At 35.4% G+C, this 24,469-nt stretch overlaps 1 protein-coding gene across 3 annotated transcripts in view; it reads left to right on the plus strand.

Moving 5' to 3' along the window:
* Window positions 1-24,469, plus strand: part of G3BP2 (G3BP stress granule assembly factor 2) — a 29,782-nt gene that overhangs the window by 3,670 nt on the left and 1,643 nt on the right. For 2 of the 3 annotated variants that reach the window (XM_007455433.1, XM_007455432.1), the window contains exons 2-11: window positions 11,474-11,592; window positions 13,936-14,017; window positions 14,793-14,966; window positions 15,497-15,587; window positions 16,283-16,385; window positions 16,896-17,076; window positions 18,072-18,170; window positions 22,324-22,426; window positions 23,648-23,776; window positions 24,342-24,460. In XM_007455433.1, the coding sequence (XP_007455495.1) occupies window positions 11,498-11,592; window positions 13,936-14,017; window positions 14,793-14,966; window positions 15,497-15,587; window positions 16,283-16,385; window positions 16,896-17,076; window positions 18,072-18,170; window positions 22,324-22,426; window positions 23,648-23,776; window positions 24,342-24,460 (1,176 nt within the window). In that variant the 5' untranslated portion in view covers window positions 11,474-11,497. The remainder of the gene's footprint in view (window positions 1-11,473; window positions 11,593-13,935; window positions 14,018-14,792; window positions 14,967-15,496; window positions 15,588-16,282; window positions 16,386-16,895; window positions 17,077-18,071; window positions 18,171-22,323; window positions 22,427-23,647; window positions 23,777-24,341; window positions 24,461-24,469) is intronic. The other variant, XM_007455434.1, reaches the window with a different exon arrangement.

Consider the following 24,469-nt stretch of genomic DNA (forward strand, 5'->3'; position numbering starts at 1 on the left):
TTTTTAGTTTTTGGCTGCACCCCATGGCATGTGGGATCTTAGTTCCCCGACCGGGGATCTAACCCAGGCCTCCTGCATTGGAAGGCAGAGCCTTAACCACCGGACCTCCAGGGAAGTCTGAATAGGCGGATTCTTAACCACTGTGCCACGAGGGAAGCCCTGCATTGCTCCTTTGATTGGTAAAGTCATTCTAAACAAAGACCATCTGGAATTTCCAAAGGTTTCAGTTTTAATATGAGGTTAGCTGTCAAAAATGGATCTTACAGTCCATGGTTCAGTGAGAATGGGCCTGGGCCTGACTAGTGTGAGACCAGCCATGAGTGAGGGGCTCTAGAGAGAAAGGGGTGGGTAAGTATCCAATAGGAGAGACAAGTTGTGTCCTAGCATAGACATAGCCTTTGGTAACATAGTTTCTGGTAAGATAACTGCATCCTGTTACTAGGATCTTACTCCTTTTATATAGAAAGCAAGATAAAGTACTGCATCTAACTGTACAGTACTGAAAAATTTTTTTGTAGAGTTTTTTCTGTTTTTCAAAATGTCATTTTCTTTTGGTTTCTTGACTTTTTTTTAAGACAACATGGTGTCTCAACTTCTCAGCAGTTTTCATTTTGCACGTTTTTTTTCCGGTTATTAAAATAGCCACCAAATTGTGACATGAAATTTCATGTAAGTAATTTGCAATAAGTGAAATCCTACTCACCCCCCCCCAGCTGCTTGAGCCAAAGATACTGCAGTTCTCATCACTCGTTATAGATGTCAGTCAGAACATTCCAGGCTCCTCGAAGAGTGAATTTTTGATTGTGCATTTTGATGCTTATATATAGTGGTGGTGGTTGCAGCCAGGTGTTTAGGGTTAACAGGTTAGTATAACTAGAGTTTATGATCCTATGTAGATAGATCTATTTTATTACTTAATATAGAATGGAGGTGCCATTTCAGAGATTCCTAAGAGTAAAAAGAATTAACGGAATACAAAATTACTGCACTTGGATAACCTTCTCTTTTGTATTGTAATCTGCTCTGATAATTATTTTGCAGTAGTAGATCTAAGGAATTAATTTCATTTTCTTGTTCAAGTGCACACATTGCCTTCATATTATTGAAATCATATCTTAGTTGCAAATTTTATACTGCTTTTTTCCGTATGGTTTTATAGTCTTTGACAATATTTTAATGATTGCATATGAACTGATGTTTCACAGTTGGGGTTCAGTGTATTGTATTTTTGTTTGTAAGACCGTTACTTTTTGTTTGTAAGACCGTTAATTTAATATTAGGTTTTCAGAAAAATTAGTGCTGTATCAGGTAAGCATAGCAAATGTTTTTTAAATTATCTCTTGGAAACAACAAAATTTGAGAGTGCACCTTAGGATCTAGGCAGTAAGTTTTTGTTTCTCTGATTTTAAATTCCAGCATGGTATCTTTATCACTGTTCCTCCCATCTCCACCTCCTCAATTTTATCTTCAATTAGTTGGTAGTATTTAAGCACACTCAGACTTTAACCATAAATTGTCACTAATGTTGTAGGCATAATGTCAGATTACTTTTTTGCTTTGCTTGTAGTGCTAAATGAATTTCCATACTTTCGACCTTTATTCTAGAGCCATGTTTTCTAATAACGTGTATGTGTTAGATGTTTATCAGAAAGTAAATGAAAAATTTTAAGTGTTTTTTAAAATTACAAAGTACATATATACTCTTTGTAGTATTCAGACAGTATAGTAAATAGTTTACCAGTGGTGGTCTGAATTGGTATGTAGTTTTTTTTTTTCCCCTAGACCCACAACACTTATTATCTTGTATATTTCTTTTTGTATCATGCCTTTTTTCCAAAGATGGGATTTGTAGCATTCTACAATTTGGTTATTCAACTTTTGTGGAGAGTACTTTTTGTCTATTTTTATAACTTTCCTATTATCTTTGTGCAATTGTGCATGTATTTCTTTGTAATGTGTCTTAGAAGTGGGATTACTGGTTATATGTGTTCATTTTAAATTAATTTTATTAAAACTGCAAAATTACATCTCCAAAAGGTTGTAACTATATTTCCACCAACACTGTATTTGAAAGAGCCTTTTTACCCCACCCCTTTAACAGTACTGGATATTATCAGTCATTTTCATTTTTGTTAATATAATAGATGAAAGACTGAATAAACTGCGTTTTTTGAACTGTTGGATATTGTCTATTTCAGGGTTACCTTACAAATATGTGCTTGGTATGTGGTAGATTCTCCATAAATGTTTGTGAAATGATTAATATAAAGCATAATTGCATTGCTAAATTTTTTAAATTGAGGAATAAGTTACAATCAGTAAAAACTGGTCTTTTCATGTGTTCAGCTGTATGATTTTGGATAGTCATACACAGTCATGAAACCACCACTACAATCGAGATATATTTCCTTCCCTTCTGTCTCTAGCCCCTGGTCTGATTTAGCCCTATAATTTTCATTTTTGTAGACTGGCATATCAGTAGAATCACATAGCATTAACTTTATCTTTAGGTAATATTTTGGAAACTCATTCATGTTGTTGCATATATCAATAATTTCTTTCTGTGGCCAAGTATTTGATTATTTGGATTTACCACAGTTTGTTCATTCACTTGGCTAATGGTCATTTTGTTGTTTCCAGGTTTTGAGTGTTGATTACTAAAGCTGCTGCAAACAACATACAGGTCTCTGTGTGGACATGTACTTCATTTCTTTTGGATAAATATGTAGGAGTGGGATTGCTGGGTAATATGAGACATGTATGTTTAATTTTATGAGAAACTGCCATACTGTTTTCCAAAGTGACTATACCATTTTTTTGTTCCTGCCAACTTTTCCCATCCTTGCAAGCACTTACTATTTTTAGATTTTAATGTTAGCCATTAAAGGTATTTAGTGGTATGGCATCATGGTTTTAATTTGTAATTTTGAATGATTATTGATTTCATGTTTATTTGCCATCTGTATATCTTGATGTGGACTGTATATTCAGATCTTTTGCCCATTTAAAATTGGATTTCTTATTATTAAGTTAGGAGAGGCCTGTCTTCTGGGAATAAATCCTTTATTAGATATGTATTCTACAAATATTTTCTTTCATACTGTGGCTTGTCTTTTCATTTTCTTAATGACTTTGAGCAGACGTTTTACATTTGATGTAAGCCCAATTTGTCAGTTTTTTAAATTTTTTTCTTTTTGTGTCTTATCTAAAATCTTTACTTAACCTAAGGTTATTAAGGTTTTTTCCTTTCCTTTTTCCTAGAAGCCTAGAGTTAGGTTTTACATGTAGGTCCATGGTCCATTTCAGGGTAATTTTTGTACATGGTACAAAGTATGAGTCAAACTTCCTTTTGTTTTAACATGTAGACATCAAGTTGTTCCAAAATCATTTTGTTGAAAAGAGAATTACTTTGGTACCTTTGAAAATAAATTGACTATATTGTGTGGGTCTACTGTAATGCTAAATTTTTTAGATTTGTCTCTAAAAGTTCTTAGAATTACTTGTGCTAAAGCTGCTTTACTTGTCTTGTTTGGACCTTTAGTTAATCTCAAAACTCTTAACTTCATATTGCAGTAGTATGTGTACACGTAAATGAATGTGTATACGTATATACATTTACATATAAATAAGAACTAGAGTATAGAAGACTTGACTTTAAAAATATTTTGGAATTACATGATTAATGAATTTTTTATTCATTAGCATTCCCCCATATAAGCTTTTTTTCCCTTTCAGTTTTATTGAGATAAAATTGACATAGCACTATATACGTTTGTGTACAGCATGATGATTTGGCATACACCGTGAAATGATTATTGCATAAGTTTTGAACACCATCCTCTCAAGACAGATACAAAATTAAAGAAATAGAAAAAATTTTTGTGATGAGAACTCTTTGGATTTACTTTCTTAACAACTTTACATATGTAACATACAGCAGTGTTAATTATATTTTATCATGTTGTACATTACATGTTTTGTAGGAGGTTCATTCATTAACTATTGAAATACCTTTATATTTTGGTAGGCTACTTCTCTTAAGAGGTCTTTTTTTTTTTTTTTTTTATTTTTTTTTTTTTTTTTTTTTTTTTTTTTTTTTTTTTTAATGGCTCCACCACATGGAATGCTGGATCTTAGTTTCCCAACCAGGGATCGAACCCATGCCCCCTGCAGTGCAGGGTCCTAATCACTGGATCATCAGGGACTTCCCTTAAGAGGTCTTTAGTATCACAGATTTGTTCCACAAATTTTTTAATCCTTTTATGTACAAAGTAATGGTAGATGCTGCAAAGACTATCTCGAGCATCTCCTGGAAGCATAACACTGCTAGGCTTATGGTCAGCATTAACTTAAAGGAGACTTCCAAACAGGAGAGGGTTGTGCCTGTGCACAGGCACACATATTACTAGGACTAAATGTGTTAATAAAAGAGCCAAAGAAGATATATGTAGTACTGAGAGAAGAAATGATTAATCCTGCCTGAGGGACCTAGCTAAGAAAGCCAGGTAGGGTTGGCATAGGATCTTGAGTAGGCTTTTGAAAAGTGCATGAAGGAGCAATTTGTGGTTTTGAGGAGACAGTCATCTCCTAAAAATTCTTTTCTCTTTTAGCTCAGGCTTGAAATACTCACTTCCTCATTTTCTACATGTCAGATTTCTACTCCTGTTCCAATGCAAGTGGTACATTCTTTGTGGTAGGGCTGTAGCGTTTATCATATTAGATTATTGTGTTTAGGAATTCTATCTCCCAAGCAGCAGATCAAGTCTGACATGTTCACCTTTGTTTTCCCATGCATAGAATCCGGCATATATATAGAAGGTATTCAGTAAATCTTGAATGAATTTGTGTTGTCCCACCTATTTGCCCAGCCTGTGTTGAATGAAGTAAGACAATGGCCTAGAGTAATGATGGTAAGTGGTATAATATTCTTAGAGTGTAGAATTTGTTTAGAGAGGTGAGAAGTGTAATGGAAGATAAATTTGAAATGTTGGTTAGGGCCTTGTATGTCAGACTGGATTTCAGTGGAAGCCCTTATACTTCAAACTGAATGCAGGTGTTTGGATTTTACTGTATACAGTGTATTCTACACATACAGAAGTTTGGAAGACTTTTGAGGAAGAACTGAAAGGGTCTGAATTCAATGGGAACAGACAGGATGGGACAGATTCCAAGAAATTTTCGAGTTGTTTAGCTTTTGCAGTTTGAAGCTTAAAGAGGGAAAGTCACTTAGGACTAAGCTTGCAAGCAAGATGGTGGCACCATTAGCAGAAATAAGGAAACTGCTTTCTTTTTATAGGGGAGGGTGCATATATTGGGTTACCTATGAGTTCACATGTGGGTATTCAGCAAGGGGTTAAAAATGTCAAATTTGAGTTCACGGCAGAGACTACATATAAATTTAGGTATATATGAGAGCTGAAGCCATTTGACAATCTGAAATTGCCACATTAGAAGACAGACCTTGAGGACTTCTGCATTTTGATGAGAAGGAAAGCTGCCTCATGGTAGAAATCTAGAAACATTAGGAGGAGGTGAGCAACAGTGATAGTGTAAACAGGTAGAAGACTGAGGTCTTTGGATTTTGGGGAATTGTGACTTTCCAGAGAATTACATTTAAGGCAGAACTTAGATTATAATATTTGAGAGGGGAGTAGAGAAGGGGAAGACTAAGATGCACAGTTAGTAATTTAGGTCAGAATATGATTTTTTTTTTTTTTTTTTTTTTTTAATTTTTAACTTTTGGCTGCATTGGGTCTTTGTTGGAGTGCACGGGCATCTTGTTGCAGAGCACAGGCTCTAGGAAGGCGGGCTCAGTAATTGCTGTGGCGCACGGGCTTAGCTGCTCTGCGGAATGTGTGATCTTCCCAGCCCAGGGATCGAACCCCTGTCCCCTGCATTGGCAGGCAGATTCTTAACCACTGCTCCACCAGGGAAGTCCCCAGAATATGATTAATAAAGTGCCATGACAAAGGCCCAAAGTAGTTTGAGAATTCAGAGGAAAGACAATTGTATTCTATTCGGAAATCAGGAAAGATTTTCAGGAGAACAGTATTTTAGCTGGGCCCAAATGAATGCATTTTTTGGCCATATTATTTTGCTACATTTCTGCTAAATTGTTTAGTCTTTGGAATAAATACCTGCAATGACTGGCTATTCATGAAGTAGCTCTGTTCTGGTTATTCTTGCGTTATATTGAAGCTAAATCTACCTTCCTGTAGTTTCCATTCACTGTTGAACCGGTATTTAATTTATGCGTATTAGAACAGAACTGTCAGTCCATTTTAGACATTACATTCATATTCATGTAGCCTGAGATTGTTTGTTTTGGGGGGAGCCCCATTATATTAGTGATTTTTAACTAAAGAACAAACAAAAACCCTAAGTGTTTTCCTAAAAGCTGAAGCTTTGGTCAGGGAAAGAAGAGAAAGAGGGTGATAACTTTTAAAGGATATCTTGAAATTGAGGAAACTTGAGCATGTTGTAGGATATGAAGCACACTGTGACTTTCTTTTTTGCTATCTTGGATTTGTGTTCATAGTGTTACTTTCTCCTCTCCTCCATTCCCCTCTTAATGGACGTAAAGAGGTTCAGAAAAGATGGTGACAGTTGATAATAGAGCAGTTTCCCATGAGAGCTGGAGTAGATGTGCTTCAGAAATTAGTCTAGGCAAATGGAGAGGGGGAAACATTTTAAGAGACGGGAACGAGGGGCTTCCCTGGTGGTGCAGTGGTTAAGAATCCGCCTGCCAGTGCAGGGGACACGGGTTCGAGCCCTGGCCCAGGAAGACCCCACATGCCGTGGAGCAACTAAATCCATGCACCACAACTTACTGAGCCTGCACTGTAGAGCCCGCAAGCCACAACTACTGAAGCCTGTGCGCCTAGGGCCTGTGCTCCGCATGAAGAGAAGCCACCACTGTGAGAAGCTCGCTCACCGCAACTAGAGAAAGCCCGCGCACAGCAACGAAGACCCAACACAGCCATAAGTAAACAAATTTATTAAAAAAGAGAGACAGGAATAAAAGGATGTTGATTAAGATACACAGGAATTACGGGCAGAGTTAGTGAATGACCTCTGAAGTAGCTGAAGCTCTGTAAATAGTAAGGAAAGTCAGATGTAATCATATTGGTATCTCGATGGATAAATAGGACTGATATTGCTTGTAACTGACAGGAAAAGAGTACATTTTACATTGTACATCCCAATGTGACAGCAGTCTCCACATATTCAAGTGTTTTGTGGGAAAGCGGGGCTTAATACATGGAATTTCACTTTCTATAAAAAGGTGTTAAATCATAATTGCTCTTTCTTTGAAGGTGCTAGAGGCCAATAGTCTCTTAAGATTCTTTTTGTACATAAGTATCCTTAAATCTTGGCTATCTTTGTTGAGCTGTATAGTCTTGTAGGCTTGACCAGAGATTGCTTCTCAATTTGTGAATTAAGAAATAAGATCCAAAAAGGTCATGACTTTTTCATGGCCTTAGATAAAACCTTTCTTACTTTCATGTTCAGAGGGTGTGTGTGTGTGTGTGTGTGTGTGTGTGTGTGTGTGTGTCCTGGTATAGACTGTGCACTGAGTCACAGTGAGCCATTATATATACACACACACACATATATATAGAAGGACCCAAATCCCAGAAATTGCTTACCTATGACTTGGGTTCTTTGCTGTGAATAAATTTCCCTACTCCAGGGGAGGACACTGGAAGATGGCAATTGTTTCTGTAGAATACATAAATTAACCTGTTGTTAAAAGTAGGTAAGTCAGTGAGGTTGCTTTTTTCCCCTTCTATACTTTTACTTTCTGGTTGATGGAGTTCACTTCCATCAATCGATTATATTTTAGCCTTCTAAATTGAGTCAGTAAATCAGTTAAACAAGTAACGGATCTGTAAGTTACATTTAAGTCAGTGCAGTTAACTGAAACACCATCCTCTAAGTAACCTCTTCATTTCATTTTATCATTCCCTGGGAGAGCCTCCCGGTAACTTTAAAAAAGTGTACTCTGCATAGCCTCTTATGTATAGCTATTTGTTTAAGCTTTTACCAGACTAGCACTGCCTTATCTTGTTCACCATTTGCAGTTCACTTTTTAGGTTAACCTTTTTTGAATAAATAATAATTTATTGAGTTAATCAAGTAAAAGTTACCTCCACTGCCCATCTCCTTTGCCCGTCTCTCTGATCTAAATTGATATCATGGCCTTATGGCCATCAACCTTAGTGACTGTATAGGTAGTGGGCAATGTGAAGCCTCTCCCGAACTTTGTTACAGTAACTCTAGTGTATTTTGACCTTTCTCTGACATTGATGTGTGTAATTGGTACCTTTTTTTTTTTTTCCCACTTTGGTTATATGTAGGTGACAAAAATGGTAGGTGAATATGTACTTTATAAATGTGATGGGAAATTGGGGTAAATGACAAAGTCTCACTGTAGAAAATCTGGAAATTGGGCCAAAAAAGAAGGAAACACAAGAATCCCCAAACCCAGAAACAATCCCTAATAGTATTTTTGTCATTAACCATTTGAACAAAATTATTTTGTACATAATTATTTTATTCAGAGGGTAAGTTAGTATCTTCCCACAGCTTAAATCAGTTGTTACAGTATTTAAATGTGTAAAATTTCCACATTTTTATTATTTTATAAAATTTTACTAGGTGAGTCTACTGTTCTTAAACCTTCCCCATCATTCAAAATAAAAATACTGTTTCTTTGCTTCATTACTTTTTTAAATTAAAAAAAAATCTATAAATTTATTTATTTACTTTTGGCTGTGTTGGGTCTTCGTTGCTGCGCGTGGGCAGGCTTTCTCTAGTTGCAGCGATCGGGGGCTACCCTTCGTTGCGGTGCACGGGCTTCTCATTTCGGTGGCTTCTGTTGCAGAGCATGGGCTCTAGGCGTGCAGGCTTCAGTAGTCGTGGCACACAGGCTCAGGAGTTGCAGCTCACGGGCTCTAGACTGCAGGCTCAGTAGTTGCGGCACATGGGCTTAGTTGCTCCGCGGCATGTGGCATCTTCCCGGGCCAGGGCTGGAACCTGTGTCCCCTGCATTGGCAGGCAGATTCTTAACCACTGTGCCACCAGGGAAGTCCCCTGCTTCATTACTTTAAATGTAGCAAATGAGAGTTCTTTTTGTTTTTTAATAATTTACTTATTTTTGGCTGTGTTGGGTCTTCGTTGCTGCGCACGGGCTTTCTCTAGTTTGTGGCATGTGAGCCTGTCAGTGGCTTCTCTTGTTGCGGAGCACAGGCTCTAGGCACGTGGGCTTCAGTAGTTGCCCCTCATGGGCTCTAGAGTGCAGGCTCAGTAGTTGTGGCGCACGGGCTTAGTTGCTCCGTGGCATGTGGGATCTTCCTGGGCCAGGGCTCGAACCTGTGTCCCCTGCATTGGCAGGTGGATTCTTAACCACTGTGCCACCAAGGAAGTCCTGAGAGTCCTTTTATGCATTAGAATTTGTTCATCTATTTGGAGGTTTTTCGGTTTGGGGGAAACTAATGGCACCTGAAATGACAGTATCTGATTCTACTTTGTGGATTAACTTTTTTTTTTTTTTTAATGATTTGGTTTGATTGTAGGTGGTACAGAATTCAAGGTAGAACAAAGGTTGAAGAGCAGACTGGCAGGATTCTGGGATGGGTTTACTTTGACCTCACAGCTAAGGTAGAAGTGGCTAAGGATGAACTGAAGAGATGAGCCACTGTATGAACATTTAAGAAAAGAAATGTTCCACAGGCTCCAGGACAGCACTTCATTCTAGCTAGAGGTGGCAACAGATGTTATGGAAGAGAATTCAGGTGTTTAAACAGCAGTGGAAGTAAGGGTCACCATCACCTGAGGCATAAAGAACAGCTTAGTTTTTGCCAGAGTTCCTAATTCCACCTGTGGCCAGGGGACCCTTCCCCTTGGCCTTCAGTTTTACCTCCAGCTTCTTCTGCTCCTTTTTTTGTTACTACTTGAAAGCCTTATCGTCCTCTTCCATCTCCTTGGCCTGCCTCTTGGGCTGCTTCAAGGGCTTCTTGCCACTGTGCCTTCCCCAGACCCTGCCACTGGAAGCAGTTAATTATTTTTGAAAGGAGTTAGGAATTATATAAAAATGTAAACACATTTTTTTTAATATCGAATGAGAGTTGCAAGACAGTTGAAAAAGAGAAATGGGGAACCTAGTAGAGCATTATGTAAAAAAGTTGAGTTGGGAGTCACTAGAATTGTAGAGTTTTATCTGTAGGCTCCATTATGGCTGGTATCTGTTTTTTATTAAAAACAGCATCACAATTGTAATGATTATGGTGGGCTATCTTTGTGAAATTTTTTGTTTAAAGGAAACCTACTTTGAGGGAATTCCCTGGCAGTCCAGTGGTTAGGACTCCATGCTGTCACTGCCTAGGGTGTGGGTTCGATCTCTGGTCAGGGACCTAAGATCCTGCAAGCCACGTGGTGTAGCCAAAAAGAAAAAGAAAAAGAAACCTACGTTGAAATTTATTTGTTAACAGGAATTTAAACTGCATCCTGATTTACCCAGTAGATACACACATGTATATAGTATATAGATATGTATTTAAACAAGTAATATTCAGATTTTCTTTTTTTCTCTTCCCTTTTCTCCAATTCCTAATGTTATAATTTTTACTATTTGAGGGACTATAAACATATAAATCATTTACTTTAAATGATGAAAGGTTGTGTTTCTATTTTTATTTTGTACTTGATTTCCTTGACATTATCTTTGAGTTTTTGGTCTTAGAGATGTTTTATCATAGCACCTAACCTATTCTGTTCCCTGTTTGCTTGTCTATATTCCATGACAGACTGTATACTCCTGAGGGCTAGAGTCTTGTTCACTAGGTTATCCCATTTACTGTAAACAGTGCCTGGCATGTAATTAGGTAATTAATAGCAAGAAAGTTTAGAAAAACATACATCAAATGTGAAAAACCATTATCTGAGTGTTGAGGTTATTGCTGATTTTCAATCATAATCATTATCATTTTGAAAACAGTGAAATTAATCCCTAGAAGGAGAGAGTACAAAGAAGACAAAAATCAGTACTGTCTGTGATAAATGTAATCACCAAGTCCTGATTTGTGCCCTCTGCCTAGTTTTCAAAAATAAACTGTTGGAATCCAAGAATGTAGGAGATAATGGTCCCCAAAGGAAAAAGGTACTATGCATGGGAAGACTTTATTACGGTGCCCCTAGGCTGAGACAGCGCTGGACTCTTGGGAATTAGAAAGAGAACTATGCTACCTCCCCCTGTATTGAAGGATAGGGAGATCAAGAAGTAGAGACAAGGGGAGATGGCAGATGTTGGAGATTATCAGTACTTGTTTGGAATTTATTATTTTGCTGTTGTAGTTACTTTTTAATAACTGATATTTTCTTTATTCTCATTTGAATGGCTGAGAGGATTTACTTCATGGAATTTAACAAAGATGACTTTTAATAGTTATTATTCTTATGTTTGCTCCCTTAGCATTTGACATTGTGCAGCAAAGAAATGGTTATGGAGAAGCCCAGTCCGCTGCTTGTAGGGCGGGAGTTTGTGAGGCAGTATTATACTTTGCTGAATAAAGCTCCAGAATATTTACACAGGTAAATTTTAATTGCATATTTGGTATTTTTATTTGGTTTTATTGTTTTGAATATGACTACGTATAAATTTTGTCTTTCCTGTTTTATGTCCTGACAGTACCTTTGCAAAGCACGCCCAGTATTTTAACAGTCTGATGGCTTAAAACCAGTCTTTTTCAAGTTTTTTTGACTCAGATCTATAGTAAGAAAAACACCTCACATTATATCCCATTATATAACACATTCACATCTGTACACATCACATACATATACACAATTACATACTCTTGGTATTTTATATTTTGTTTTTTTATAAAAACCACATACTTGACCAACTAATGGGTTCTAGTATTTATTGAAATCACAGGTTTAAGTTTGTTTTTTGTTTTTTGGGTTTTTTTGAGTTGTTTTTAGCAATGTTAGGAAATGAATCAGTTAAGTCATCATACTTGTGAAAATTACTTCTGATTGATCCACAAGATAGTATTCCGTGGTAAAACAGCAACAGTAGCCTTGTTTACTATTTTGGCAAGAGTTGGACATCTGTAAGGTTCTTTTTTCCCAGAGATTGAAATAAAATTGATTTATATTATGAGTCATATTTATAATTTTCGTTCTACCTGGCTTATTTTAACAGGTGGAAGATAAGTGAGACCTTTGTAAGTATTAGGCTCTGCAAACATTTGTTGTAGAACACACTAGCCAAGTGAGTTAAGGATAAATATACCATTGTCACTTCATGTGGGAAAGACTGTTAAAAGGACTTATTCTTTTATCTATAGGTTCTCTTTATAACCATGCTGGGCATTCTACAGTTTTACTTTGCATTATGCCCCTCCATTGTTAAACCTCTGTGTAACACTCCCTATGTTATCCCAGGGGGCATTTTTATATAACTACCACCTCCCGTCCCCGCCCCCCCTCCCCCACCCAATCAAAAGGAATACCTGTACATTTTCTATTATAAAAATAAACATTCTTATTGACAGGGTATGTGAATTTGAGGGAGAATGGAATTAATAAGGCCTTTTATTATCTGAAATTTAGTCTTCACAATGTAGACATTAGCATTTTTAGCTTTCTTTTTTTTTAACAAGGAAAAACAAGGCTCTCTACCATCATTTCAAATAACAGCACAAACTTCTGTTTTATACTTAGCTATGTAACAGATTTCCCTGTTAATGAACATTTAGTTTGTTTTTAATTTTTCACTTATTAACACTAATGAATATCCTTACACACGCATTTTTGTGCACCTTTCTAGTTATTTTCTTAGGCTAAGTTCCTAGAAGTAGAATTGTTAAGTCAAAGGTATGACTATCTCTAAGGCTTTTCTTATACACACTTACAGCCAAATTGTCCTCCAGAAAAAATGATAGCTGTTTACATGCTTGCCAGTAGTACATGAGAGAAAATAATATAAACTTAAAAATATGGGTAATGGTTAAAAGCATGGACTCTGGAGCCAGCTGCCCCAACTTGATAGGTGTGTGACCTTTGAGGAGTTAATTTAACCTCTTTTGAACTTCAGTTTGTTCATTTAGATAATAGCACTTACTCCTGAGGTGTTAGGAGAGTAAAATGAATCAGTATGTATGTAGTGCACTGAGAACATTGCTTGGCATGGAGGAAGTCTTACATGTTTTATTACAATAGGAGCTGAGTTCCCTTTACAAAAAAATTAACTTTGCATGTTGCTAACCTTAATTTAGGAAGATAACTAATTCTAATTACTTTAGGTAATACCAGAGAAACACTAATTTGTCATGTAGTTAAGAGCTGTATAAAAATATAATTGAGAAATTAGATGCCGAAATAATGTAGATTTTTTTTTAACTTAGTCTCTGAATTATTTCAGTTAATTTAAATCTAAACTTTTAACCTAAGCCTTTGGAATTAGTAATCATTTGGAACTCTCAGTAGAATGAATGTTAAACAGTATCTGATTCCCAAACAAATTTAGATAATTGAGTTTTTGTATATGATGGGGAAAAAATGGGTAAATTAACTACAGCATCAGTGTTTAGAATATATTTTGAATATCTCATTTTTCCACTTAACAAAATATAGATATGGTAAGAATTAGATGAGAATAGCTAATGACTGAGTGTATATTTAGTGTGCCAGGCACACTAAGAATTCTGTGTCATTACTCATTTAATCCTTACAACAACTCTATGGAGAAGTTACTCTTGTTCTGTTTTATAACCAAGGAAACTGAACTTTGAGGACTGTAAGTCTCAAGATTACATAGCTAATGAGTGAGAACCAGACCTGGAAACATGTCTGTTTGACATGAGAACTCTACTGCCTCTTACACTTCTCTTCACAACTGAATGTCAATCATTATCAATGGTTTTACAGGTTTTATGGCAGGAATTCTTCTTATGTTCATGGTGGAGTAGATGCTAGTGGAAAGCCCCAGGAGGCAGTTTATGGCCAAAATGTAAGTATCAATTTCATATGCATTTTAGATTTCTTTAGTTTTTTTTTTTTTTTTTTGAGGTAAGATAGAGATTTAGAAAATAGTTTCTTGTGCCCATGGATTTCTTTTTGAATGTAATCAGCTATACTAGAATTATGTTACAGTAGTCATTGGATGTGCTTCGAGTTCTTAAACATCGATTTTGTACGAAGCACGGGTATCACACTGGCATGGATACAAAAGAGAAAATGGAACATTTTAGTATCCTTGGTGTATTTTATACATGAAATAGTTGAGACAATGTATAGCATTTATAGAAATGTGGTCTAAACCTTATGTCACAGGAGTGCATAGGAGTATATACTCCTTATGACTTTGTAGAGGATGTGGGACTTCCAGCAGACTCTGAATGATAGGTTTTGGCCTTACCAAACAAGAGGAAATTGAAAGTAGGAGAAATGGCATCAGCAGACAAGCAGTAAAGTTAGGTGCGAGGTCAAGGAGTAGTCTACACAGTTTACGTGAATGACTAGTACTTAATATGGAACGGTGGGAGAAAGCTGCACAAAGCCTATAATATGAGACAGCCATTGTGATTTCTTGTATAGAGAGGTGACATGTTGAAACTAGTGGTTCTAGGAACATTAGTCTGTCAGTAATGCCTAGCATGGTGGAATGGATTCAAATGAGGCAGTTAATATTCTAGAGTTGCGAGGAAATCAAAGTCTGTAGTATTGAATAGGTAATGCAGTATCATGAGTTTGTACTTCCACCCCACCTTCTTCTCCTAATAAAGGATATACACCACAAAGTATTATCTCTGAACTTCAGCGAATGTCATACTAAAATTCGTCATGTGGATGCTCATGCAACCTTGAGTGATGGAGTAGTGGTCCAGGTCATGGGTTTGCTGTCTAATAGTGGACAGCCAGAGAGGAAGTTTATGCAAACCTTTGTTCTGGCTCCTGAAGTAAGTTTTCATTTCAATTAATTTTCACTTACGTGATTTCATTTTACTGTTACTAGTTGCTTAAAGTGGCCAGAGTTTCTTCTTGCAGGCATAGGTATGCATGTAACATATTTTGAGAAATATGACCTGTTGATTAATTTATTTGAGCTTTGTGAAGTAAAAACGAGATCCTGATACTAATGTGTAAATAGATGATTAAGATTATAGAAATAATATTAAAAGTATGTTATTATTTAATAGGTTACATATTAAACAAAATGGAAAAATTCTGTTTGAAATGGAAAAATTCTGTTTTTTAATTGGTCCTGGTTCTTTTATATTGAGTAGCCATTTCTTGAGTTTCAGTATTCCTTGAGTGATCTTCTGTAATTTACTTTATATTAACATCAGAGTATGTTCAACTTTGGAAAATTATCTTCAGTCTATATCATTTCTGTATTATTAAAATAGAAATTGTGTTTATTTGTTCTTTTTATGTAATACCACATTTATGGGTATTTATGGAATATTTGGATGTTGTTTTCCTATAGGGATCTGTTCCAAATAAGTTTTATGTTCACAATGATATGTTTCGTTATGAAGATGAAGTATTTGGTGATTCTGAGCCAGAACTTGATGAAGGTGAGGTTACTTTGAAGATACAAGGGTTTTGTCAGTATCAGTACTAAGGACATGGAAAGTGTGAAACTAAAGAAATTTGCCGCTGTCGTAACTGAGTCAAACTCCCTTTTCCCCTTTTTGTTCTTGTTATAAAAGAAAGTTCATTATATGAAATTATATAAAAATCATACATAAGAAGTGAAAATTTTCCCTCAATTCCATCCTCTATAGATAACCAAGAGTTTGGTGCCTATTATAGAATTTTGTTGTATTCCGTACTGACCAAGTACTTTTATAAAAGTGGAAGTACTCTGGCTCAATGCTTGCTTTTTTTCACTTAATGTATCTTTGTTGGCTGGGGTTTTTGTTTTTGTTTTTGTTTTGCCTGTACCATAATTATTTAATTGATCTTCCGTTTCATCTTGTTTACTTTTCTTTACCATTATTCCTCCATTGAATCGATGTGGCGAAGGAAACTGAGTTATGACTTTAATAGCATTGTTTCCTACCCTTCCCTGTTACTAATAGACCTTTCTAAAAAATAGAGTAAATTCCAAAATTCTTCTGGCTTGCTCTTCAGTTTAAGAGAACAAGGAATATTGCAGTTAAGTGCCTTTGTAAGAAATATCATGACTTCTTTAAACATTAAAAATATGTATATCAAATTGTGTATTAAATCCTCGTAAGACGAGATATGGTATATTTTGTATTTTCAGAATCAGAAGATGAAGTAGAAGAGGAACAAGAAGAAAGGCAACCATCTCCAGAACCTGTGCAAGAAAATGCTAGCAGTGGTTACTATGAAGCTCACCCTGTGACGTAAGAATAGTGTCTGCAAGGCCAAATTTGGTCTAAACTATAATGTAGTTGCAAGCTGGTTTTTGTTCCTAGAATTATTGTTGAAAGTAAATTTTGCTAAAGCTGTGAAACCAGCATTTGAGAATTTACTGTGTATATGCCAAGTAAATTCTATATGGAAAGCATTGTTTTATTTAATTCAAAAATTGAATTTGGTTTGGCCCAAAACTGATCATTTGCTAATAATGCATTGTGTTTGGGACAACACAGAGTAATAAGCATTTTATTTTTTGAATAGGCGGTTGGTTTATAGTTAGTATTAAAGTAAACATTTTTAGTAATCCAGTTTTTAAATTATGTTAAAGAAATGCTGTTTGAGAGTATTATTCCCTCTGCCTTCTAGTTCTTAATGGACTTTTGCTTCCAAACAGCTTATTACTAGTTATGCCCATTAAATTAGAGAAATGCAGAATTTTATTTGAATTGATCATTTCACTCATACTGAAAAGTGAACAAAATACTTTATTGTAGTAACGGCATAGAGGAGCCACTGGAAGAATCGTCTCACGAACCTGAACCTGAGCCAGAATCTGAAACAAAGACCGAAGAGCAGAAACCGCAAGCCGAGGAGAAGAACTTGGAGGACGTAGAGGAGAAGCCCGCTTCTCCTCCCCCCGCTGAGCCTGTGTCGCTGCCACAGGAACCACCCAAGGTTAGAGCAGAGGAGCTCTTCACGCCTGCGACGTCACACTTTCTTCTTTGGTGCCATGAATGAAGCATGACCTCTGTTCTGTTAATTAAATTGTTTCACAGTAAGCTGTGCTGTTTTTATGTATATGAAAGAAGCTGTGGGGATTTTTTTGGTAATTCTGAGGAAATTTTATTGCATTTTCACCCCCTAAACACCACCCCTCAGGGTAAAATTTAAGATTAATCCTTGTCTGTGTGCAGTGTTTAGTATCTTCTAGTCCATGTACTAAAGCTGAGAGTTGCTCTTCCATTCTGTATTAAGTCCTCTATGCACGGATGCAACAGGAGTCATGCAATTTGCCAACTTAAAAACAAGTTGGCCTATTGCTAAGAGAAGTGATACAAGTTATTTCTTGTTTAAATGAAATTTAAACAATTTCCTTACTACACCAATTAAACTATCTTGGAAACATGAGTGACACCCATAGTGTATCATTTAAACCTACCTAAAGCACCTTTTATCTTTCTGTAAAGTAGAAGGTTAAAGTATATTTGCGTAGTGAGAGAAGGAGATTCCTTGTTCAGTTTGTGAATGTCTGTTAAACTCTCCAGCTAGTACTTTCTTCTTTCCTATCCTTCCCCTCTCCCCTTGACACCATCACAGCACCTTATCTTCCCCCAAAGGGGAGAGAAATTGGTTCTATTAGGTTCTTATTTTTCTAGCATGTGTAGTTGTTAGTGGTTTTGTTTGCCACTTGCTCATCTCTTTAGAGCATATAGGAACTTGCTTGTGGATTTATTTAGTAGTTCAGACAAAACAGTCAAATAATCTTGCATAATGAGATTTTGAAAGCTGGCACATAGACTGGCATGTGTGTGTGTGCCTTTCTTTTAGGAGTCCTCCAATATAGAACAATAGTTTAGAAATGAAAAGAAAATATATATTTGGAAGTTTCCCTATAGGAATGTTGGTGGTTTTCCATGATTAGTAGTCTAGGTTTGTTGCATTTCCTGCAGGCTTTCTCCTGGGCTTCAGTGACCAGTAAAAACCTGCCTCCTAGTGGTACTGTTTCTTCCTCTGGAATTCCACCCCATGTGAAAGCACCAGTCTCACAGGTAACCAATCTGTGAACACATTGGATTGTATCCTTGTTACATTGCCAATTGCTTATCTTTTTTATACTTTTTTAAATGAGTCAATCAGAAATTATGGATTAAATATACAAAAAAAATTGTATTAAATGTCAGTGCACCCACTTTAATTGCCAAATCTCCATTCATCATCTACATAGGTGGTATTTGGGGTTTGGGTGTGTCAAATACAGATTAAGTTAGTTTTACCAATATATATTGTCATTTAACAGCCTTCTTAAAATATCCAAAAAAATATCCTTTTTAAAAATTTAGAATTTTATTTAGCAAAAATATTTTAGGGAAGAAATTTGGAAAGGCACAAAGTAGTATGGCATTATAAAGAATCATTGTTTTTTAAAAATAGAAAAAACTCTTAAAAAAATACACTGCCTAAGCTTTCAGTCTGTAAGTGGTTCATACCGTTTAATTGAAGCCTGTACCAACTTATGACTGTAGTGTTCACCTTAACTGATCATTCTGGTATTCTGCTTTTTGTCTGTTTGTCATCTTACCCATTTCAGAGCTTTCAAAAACATTGAAAATAAGACACTAGCTACCTAATAATAAGTTTATTAGGTGTAGTGTAGAATTAACTAAATTCTAAAGTTAATAGGCAAAGTTAAAGGGTGTCTAATACTTTCCCCTACATTTTGAATCAAACTTCGTTCCACTAGAAAATTTACATTTAGAATGGTTAGTGCACATAAAATTGTGTTTATATACCTCTTTATATGCTCTAAACAGTGAAACTTTGAGATTTCAAAAGTAGCTAGTAATAGACAGCCTTTCTGGTGTTATATGCATAATCAGCTACGTAATAGAATACATGACCTCGTGATACCTTTTTTTTTTTTCAGCTAGATATTCAGGTAATATTGAGTAATTACCTCAGATCACAAACTAGAATTCTGTCTTAATGCAGAAGATTAATTTGCCAGGTATTGACTGCTTTTCTACCCATCTGAAGACTCAATAAGTTACTTACGGATTTTTTTTTTTGAAATGCTTGATTTCTTATCAGATTTGCATTAGGAATCCTTTGGATTGTTACTTAATTTCAGAGAGTTGGCTACATTTATTTTAAACTCACTACTAGTTAAAAGTTAGAGTAGCTTATACCTCTTACACCTTTAGTGTGGCACCAGGCATTGTGCAAAGCACTAGCACGTAATATTTATTCTTATCTAATCCTCACAACCACCCTGTGAGTATGGTTACTGTTATTATTCCTGTTTTACAGATAAGTAAATTAAGGGCTAGAGAACTTCACCCAAGGTCAGATAGCTATGTAAATAAAAACGTAGGGCTTCGAATTTATGCAGTTGGACACTCATGGAAGCCTATAGGTTTCTTTAGCCCTTGGAGGGGAATGTATCTCTATTTACATCAAAGAAGAGTGCTATGTCTAAGCCATGTCTAAATTACATTATATTAGATCCTAACCTCTTGCCCAGGGGGGAAAAATTTTTTAAGTTTTTAAAAAAAATTGTAAGAGACTGTGATTCCCAGCCTATACCCCCTTATTAAAACAAAATTTTAAACATTTATAATTTAAACCTTAAAAGAACTTTCTGGTCTCCTTAAGCTATGTTAGAATGGATTCATGATTTTTTTCCACTTGATTTAATAAACCCTTCGATTTTATTTTGTCACTTTGGTGTAGTATCCATTTCCTTAACACTTTTAGCATAGATTATTAATAAAAGGAGAATTAAATCTAATTCCAGGGTATTGGCAGGCATTAATTTAGAAGTAGGTAAGTTAATTTCTTGGTAAATTTCTTAGAAGTCGATTAGTTCATTTAAATAGCTTATGGGCTGTTGAAGTACATATTAGTTGTGGTTTTACCTGCTATTGAGTTGATTTGATGGTTTCATGTTTATTTCATATTCTGTTTGATTTTCATTTGTGGAATTTGTCATGTGAGCACACTTTTTGGTTGCATGGAATTAATTGTAAGGCCCTAAAGTAGTATGTGGTATCTTAGTTATTTTTACCTCCTTGGAGCAAATAGTTTTCATGAAATTGAGCCTGAAGAATTGTAAGTGTACAGCTGGCTTAGTTGACATACAGTAATCAGTTACTGAAAGAAATTTTGATAATTTTTTTTTTTGGTCTCATTTTTCCTATATTGGCATCATCTAATATCTCAAAGTCAGGTTGCTAAATTAATGTGTGATTTATTTGTAAGATGTTGGCACTTACTTAAATTTGTGTTTTTTAATTTTAAATCCTTAAAGGATAATGAAGAACTTTTTTGTTACTTGCAGTTATTTTTGTTTCAGTAATCCGTTTTGAAAAGAATCTGAATTGGTCAGCCAGAATTCTTTTTCTTGGTTTGAATGAGTCGAGGTTTTTCTGAGACATTTAAATTAAAAGGTGTACATTTGCTATTTTTATTAATTTATTAAACATACTAGCTTCGTCAGACTTTGGTAGAGAATATCCTTTAATTCTGTTTTACTTTCATACTGAAGTAAGTTTTGCTTTTAGGCCCTGCCCCGCTTAGCTGAAATTTCTAAATAACTACCTTTTTCAGGCATCACATTTTCGGTCAAATTATTATGTAGTCTTAAATTCTAAATACAGATACAAGTGGTCTCAGGGCTGTAACTTAGGTCCCCTGGTCAGGCGTAGAACATTCTCCTACATGTTTTGTGTTAGAGAACTAAAAATGTAATTTAATTTTAAATGAACCAATAGTTACTGAACATCTATGTCTAATGGCACTGTGCTTGGTTCTTTATCTGGTGTAGAAATAAATTAAGATATGGTCATTGTAGGAATAAATACATACTAAAAACCTGGGGAAATTAAACATTAAAAAAATTTTTTAACTAGCAAAATTCTAGAACATGGAAAGCAACTTCATTTTGAGGGAAATGGGAAATCTATATGGAGGATAAACAATTGGGGGAGACAGGCAAATCTGTTAAAAACTGCTAGGGTAGGAGATAATATATACCTTTTGGTTACAGTGGGTGAAATTATAACAAATGGTTGTTTTTGAAAGAAACATTCTCTCTTTGTATCAAAATGTGTCCTTGCAAATTATAATATCCCAGCTATATAAATTATGAAAGAGTTTGAGCCACTGCCTGGGCTGAGGTACTCAGAGATGATCAGCCATAAAGATAGGAATGAAATTACTAGCTTTCTGGTTTGAGGATACATTCTTCATATTCCTGCTGAGGGTTTTATGCTTTGCAGGTACATGTGTTTTGTCTCTTCCTCGGACCATAAATATTTAGGCAATAGACACAGCCTGCAGAGGTTGGGAATACTGAAAATGCCAATGTATTAAGGAAAAGGTAATAGTAGATGCAGATGTCATTTTGTTTTTAGCATAGTTACTTTAAATATATGTGTTCAATTTAGCAGTTAGCAGAAACTTTTGGAGGGTACCTTAAAATGAAGTCTTACTTCCCCTGCCACCCCCAAGAATTAATTAAGAAATATTGTTGGGGTCAGTCCTTAAATAAATGCACACTTCCCCCATTAGGAAGAACAATAGGGAGCTGAAGGACTTTTGACTATTTGAGATGCTATCAACACATTCCTATCTTGGTTTTTTTAATGTGCATTTTAACTTAAAGATAGTATTTTTAGATGGTAGAGTACACTAAATTGTATATTTTGAACTATCAAAATATGGATTTTTTAAAAAAGAATTATGGGATGGGGTTTAGAAGATATTGCTGAGCACTATTAAATTTGAAGAGCAGCATACTAGAGAATTAGAAAGGATGTGTCATATATTCTTGTCTTCCTAAGATAAAGATGGCTTTTTATTTTGTGTATGTATTTACATGGAGTGGCTCATCTTGCATTTTTGAATTTTGTAGCGATACTTTTTATGCTATCTCAATGTGGATGTAACTTTATTGAAAAAATATGGTTGTAAATAAAAAGCAGCTTATTGTGAGTTATAGCCTTGAGTGAGAAAATAAAATTTACCCTACAGTCCTAGATTGGTACAGAATATCTTTATAAAAATTTATGTTTCACATATATAGGACAGTATGTTAAAAATATTCTGAACTTAAAATGACCATTATGCCTCGGTTGTTTCTTTAGTTGTTTTTCTCCTGTGGAATGTTTTTCTTTATAATGTGTTTTTTCCCTTGTATTTTAGCCGAGAGTGGAAGCTAAACCAGAAGTTCAGTCTCAGCCACCTCGTGTGCGTGAACAGCGACCTAGAGAACGACCTGGTTTCCCTCCTAGAGGACCAAGACCAGGTGAGTCAGCCCCTTCTGTGGCCTTCAGCACTTAAGCACTTGAAAAGTTGAAGACCAAACTTTAAAAAATTTTTTAAAAATATAATGTGTTTTATATGCAAATCCTTTTAGTACCAAACTGCTTAAAGGCTTAAGTAACCTGCTAAATATAGCCTGGGCAAAACAACTTTGAGGGGAAGATTAGTTGACATGCCATAGAGACATGTATTTTGAAGGTGTAAAAGAATTTAGAGACACATTTTATTTGGTTATTGTCACTGGTTCTAAGAATTCAAAACCAAGCTGCCAGTAACCTACTCTCTTACTTAGCACTCTTATCTCTTCACAGATAAACAATAAGCACACCCTGGTTCTTCTTATTTTGATTGTCTTAGGTATTAAGTAAGTTGTCATGATTTTTGACTTGTTTCCATTGTTAGCTAAGATATGTAGAACCTCTGTTTGAATTCTATAAGTATGTTTAGATTGCTTTTGGGAGGAGGTGGGAGATGTATACATCAAATTTAGAAAATGTAATTTTTTCCCACAAAAGTAAAATAAGTGATGTGCTATTATTAAGAAGTCATGAGAGCTGGGGTTTATCCTAGCTTTGTCAGTGATTGAGTTTATGATCTCGGGTGAGATCCTTAAATCATGAGCTTCTCTTAAACCATTCAGTTACTACACACATTTTTCCTGTGTGATGCCTTTCTTTATGTGCCTCATTGTGTTCCTTGTGTCATTGGGAGGATCAAATAAGATTTTATATATCTAAATATAAGAGCACTCTTATGTGTATAAAAGGCTATATAAATGAGATGTTATTGCTATTAAATTTATGGATTTGGCTATAATTTCATACAACCAAAGATTAATTGGTGAATTTCAAAATAATAAACAATTATTTAGTACAAGTATACCTCACTATCTGAAATCTATTTGGTTTCTGGGTGATGGCAGGAGTTTGGTTAAGGAGGAATACTTGTACTGCTAGTATTTGGCTTTCATATCATCAGACCAGTAGACCTAGAAGAAGGGACTTCAGCAATCTAGTCAGTGTCATGTTTTTTTCTAACTAACCTACTAATAATAGGCATTTCCACCTCTGTTGAAGGAGCTTATCTTATTAAACAAACTAAAACAGGAATATCAAGTTTTTTGTTTTTTTTTTACATTCATTGCTTTGAGCTACTTTTTGTATGACATTGTAAACTTTAATATCTGCTCTATTCCTTTTCTCAGGCAGAGGAGATATTGAACAGAATGAAGCTGATAACCGTAGAATAATTCGCTATCCAGATAGTCATCAACTCTTTGTTGGTAACTTGCCACATGATATTGATGAAAATGAACTGAAAGAGTTCTTCATGAGTAAGTAGTTTACTTTGCTTTATTGTAAAATTAAGCAGGAGGAGAAGAGAACTCTTTACATAGAGTATTGAGGATTTTGTAAAAAAAAAACATTCACCTCTCTGTACTATGTATATCTCTAGGTACTAATCACCTTGATCAGAAGGGTGTAGAAGGTTGTACCAGATGTTTCTCAGTGACTGTACTGAGTGTTGACTGGCCTGGTTCTGTAGAGGTTAGAAGAAAGAGCTGGATGAATCAGTCTTAGATTTGGAAATGGGATTCATTTGGCAAATTCAAGTCAGAAATAGAAAATAACATTATCTCTCTGAAACTGTGTAGGTAACTTCCCTTTAGAAAGGAGTAATAAAGATGCAGAAGGATGACAAAACAAGCTAGTTTTTATTGGCATCTTAAGTGAATGCCCTGTAAGAGTGAATGTACCTTAATTGTCACTGGGTATAGCAGCTTGCAACTTTTGTTTTGAAATGGATCAAGGAGATTAAGGTATTTCATCCTGAACAATTAAAGTCACAAAATATTCTGTTAAACTATTTAACCCTTGGTGTAATGTATATTTTCACAGGTTTTGGAAACGTTGTGGAACTTCGCATCAATACCAAGGGTGTTGGGGGAAAGCTTCCAAATTTTGGTTTTGTGGTTTTTGATGACTCTGAACCAGTTCAGAGAATCTTAATTGCAAAAGTAAGTGAC

This window comes from Lipotes vexillifer, unplaced genomic scaffold, assembly GCF_000442215.2.
Source record: "Lipotes vexillifer unplaced genomic scaffold, Lipotes_vexillifer_v1.1 scaffold749, whole genome shotgun sequence".
Taxonomy (NCBI): Eukaryota; Metazoa; Chordata; class Mammalia; order Artiodactyla; family Lipotidae; genus Lipotes; species Lipotes vexillifer.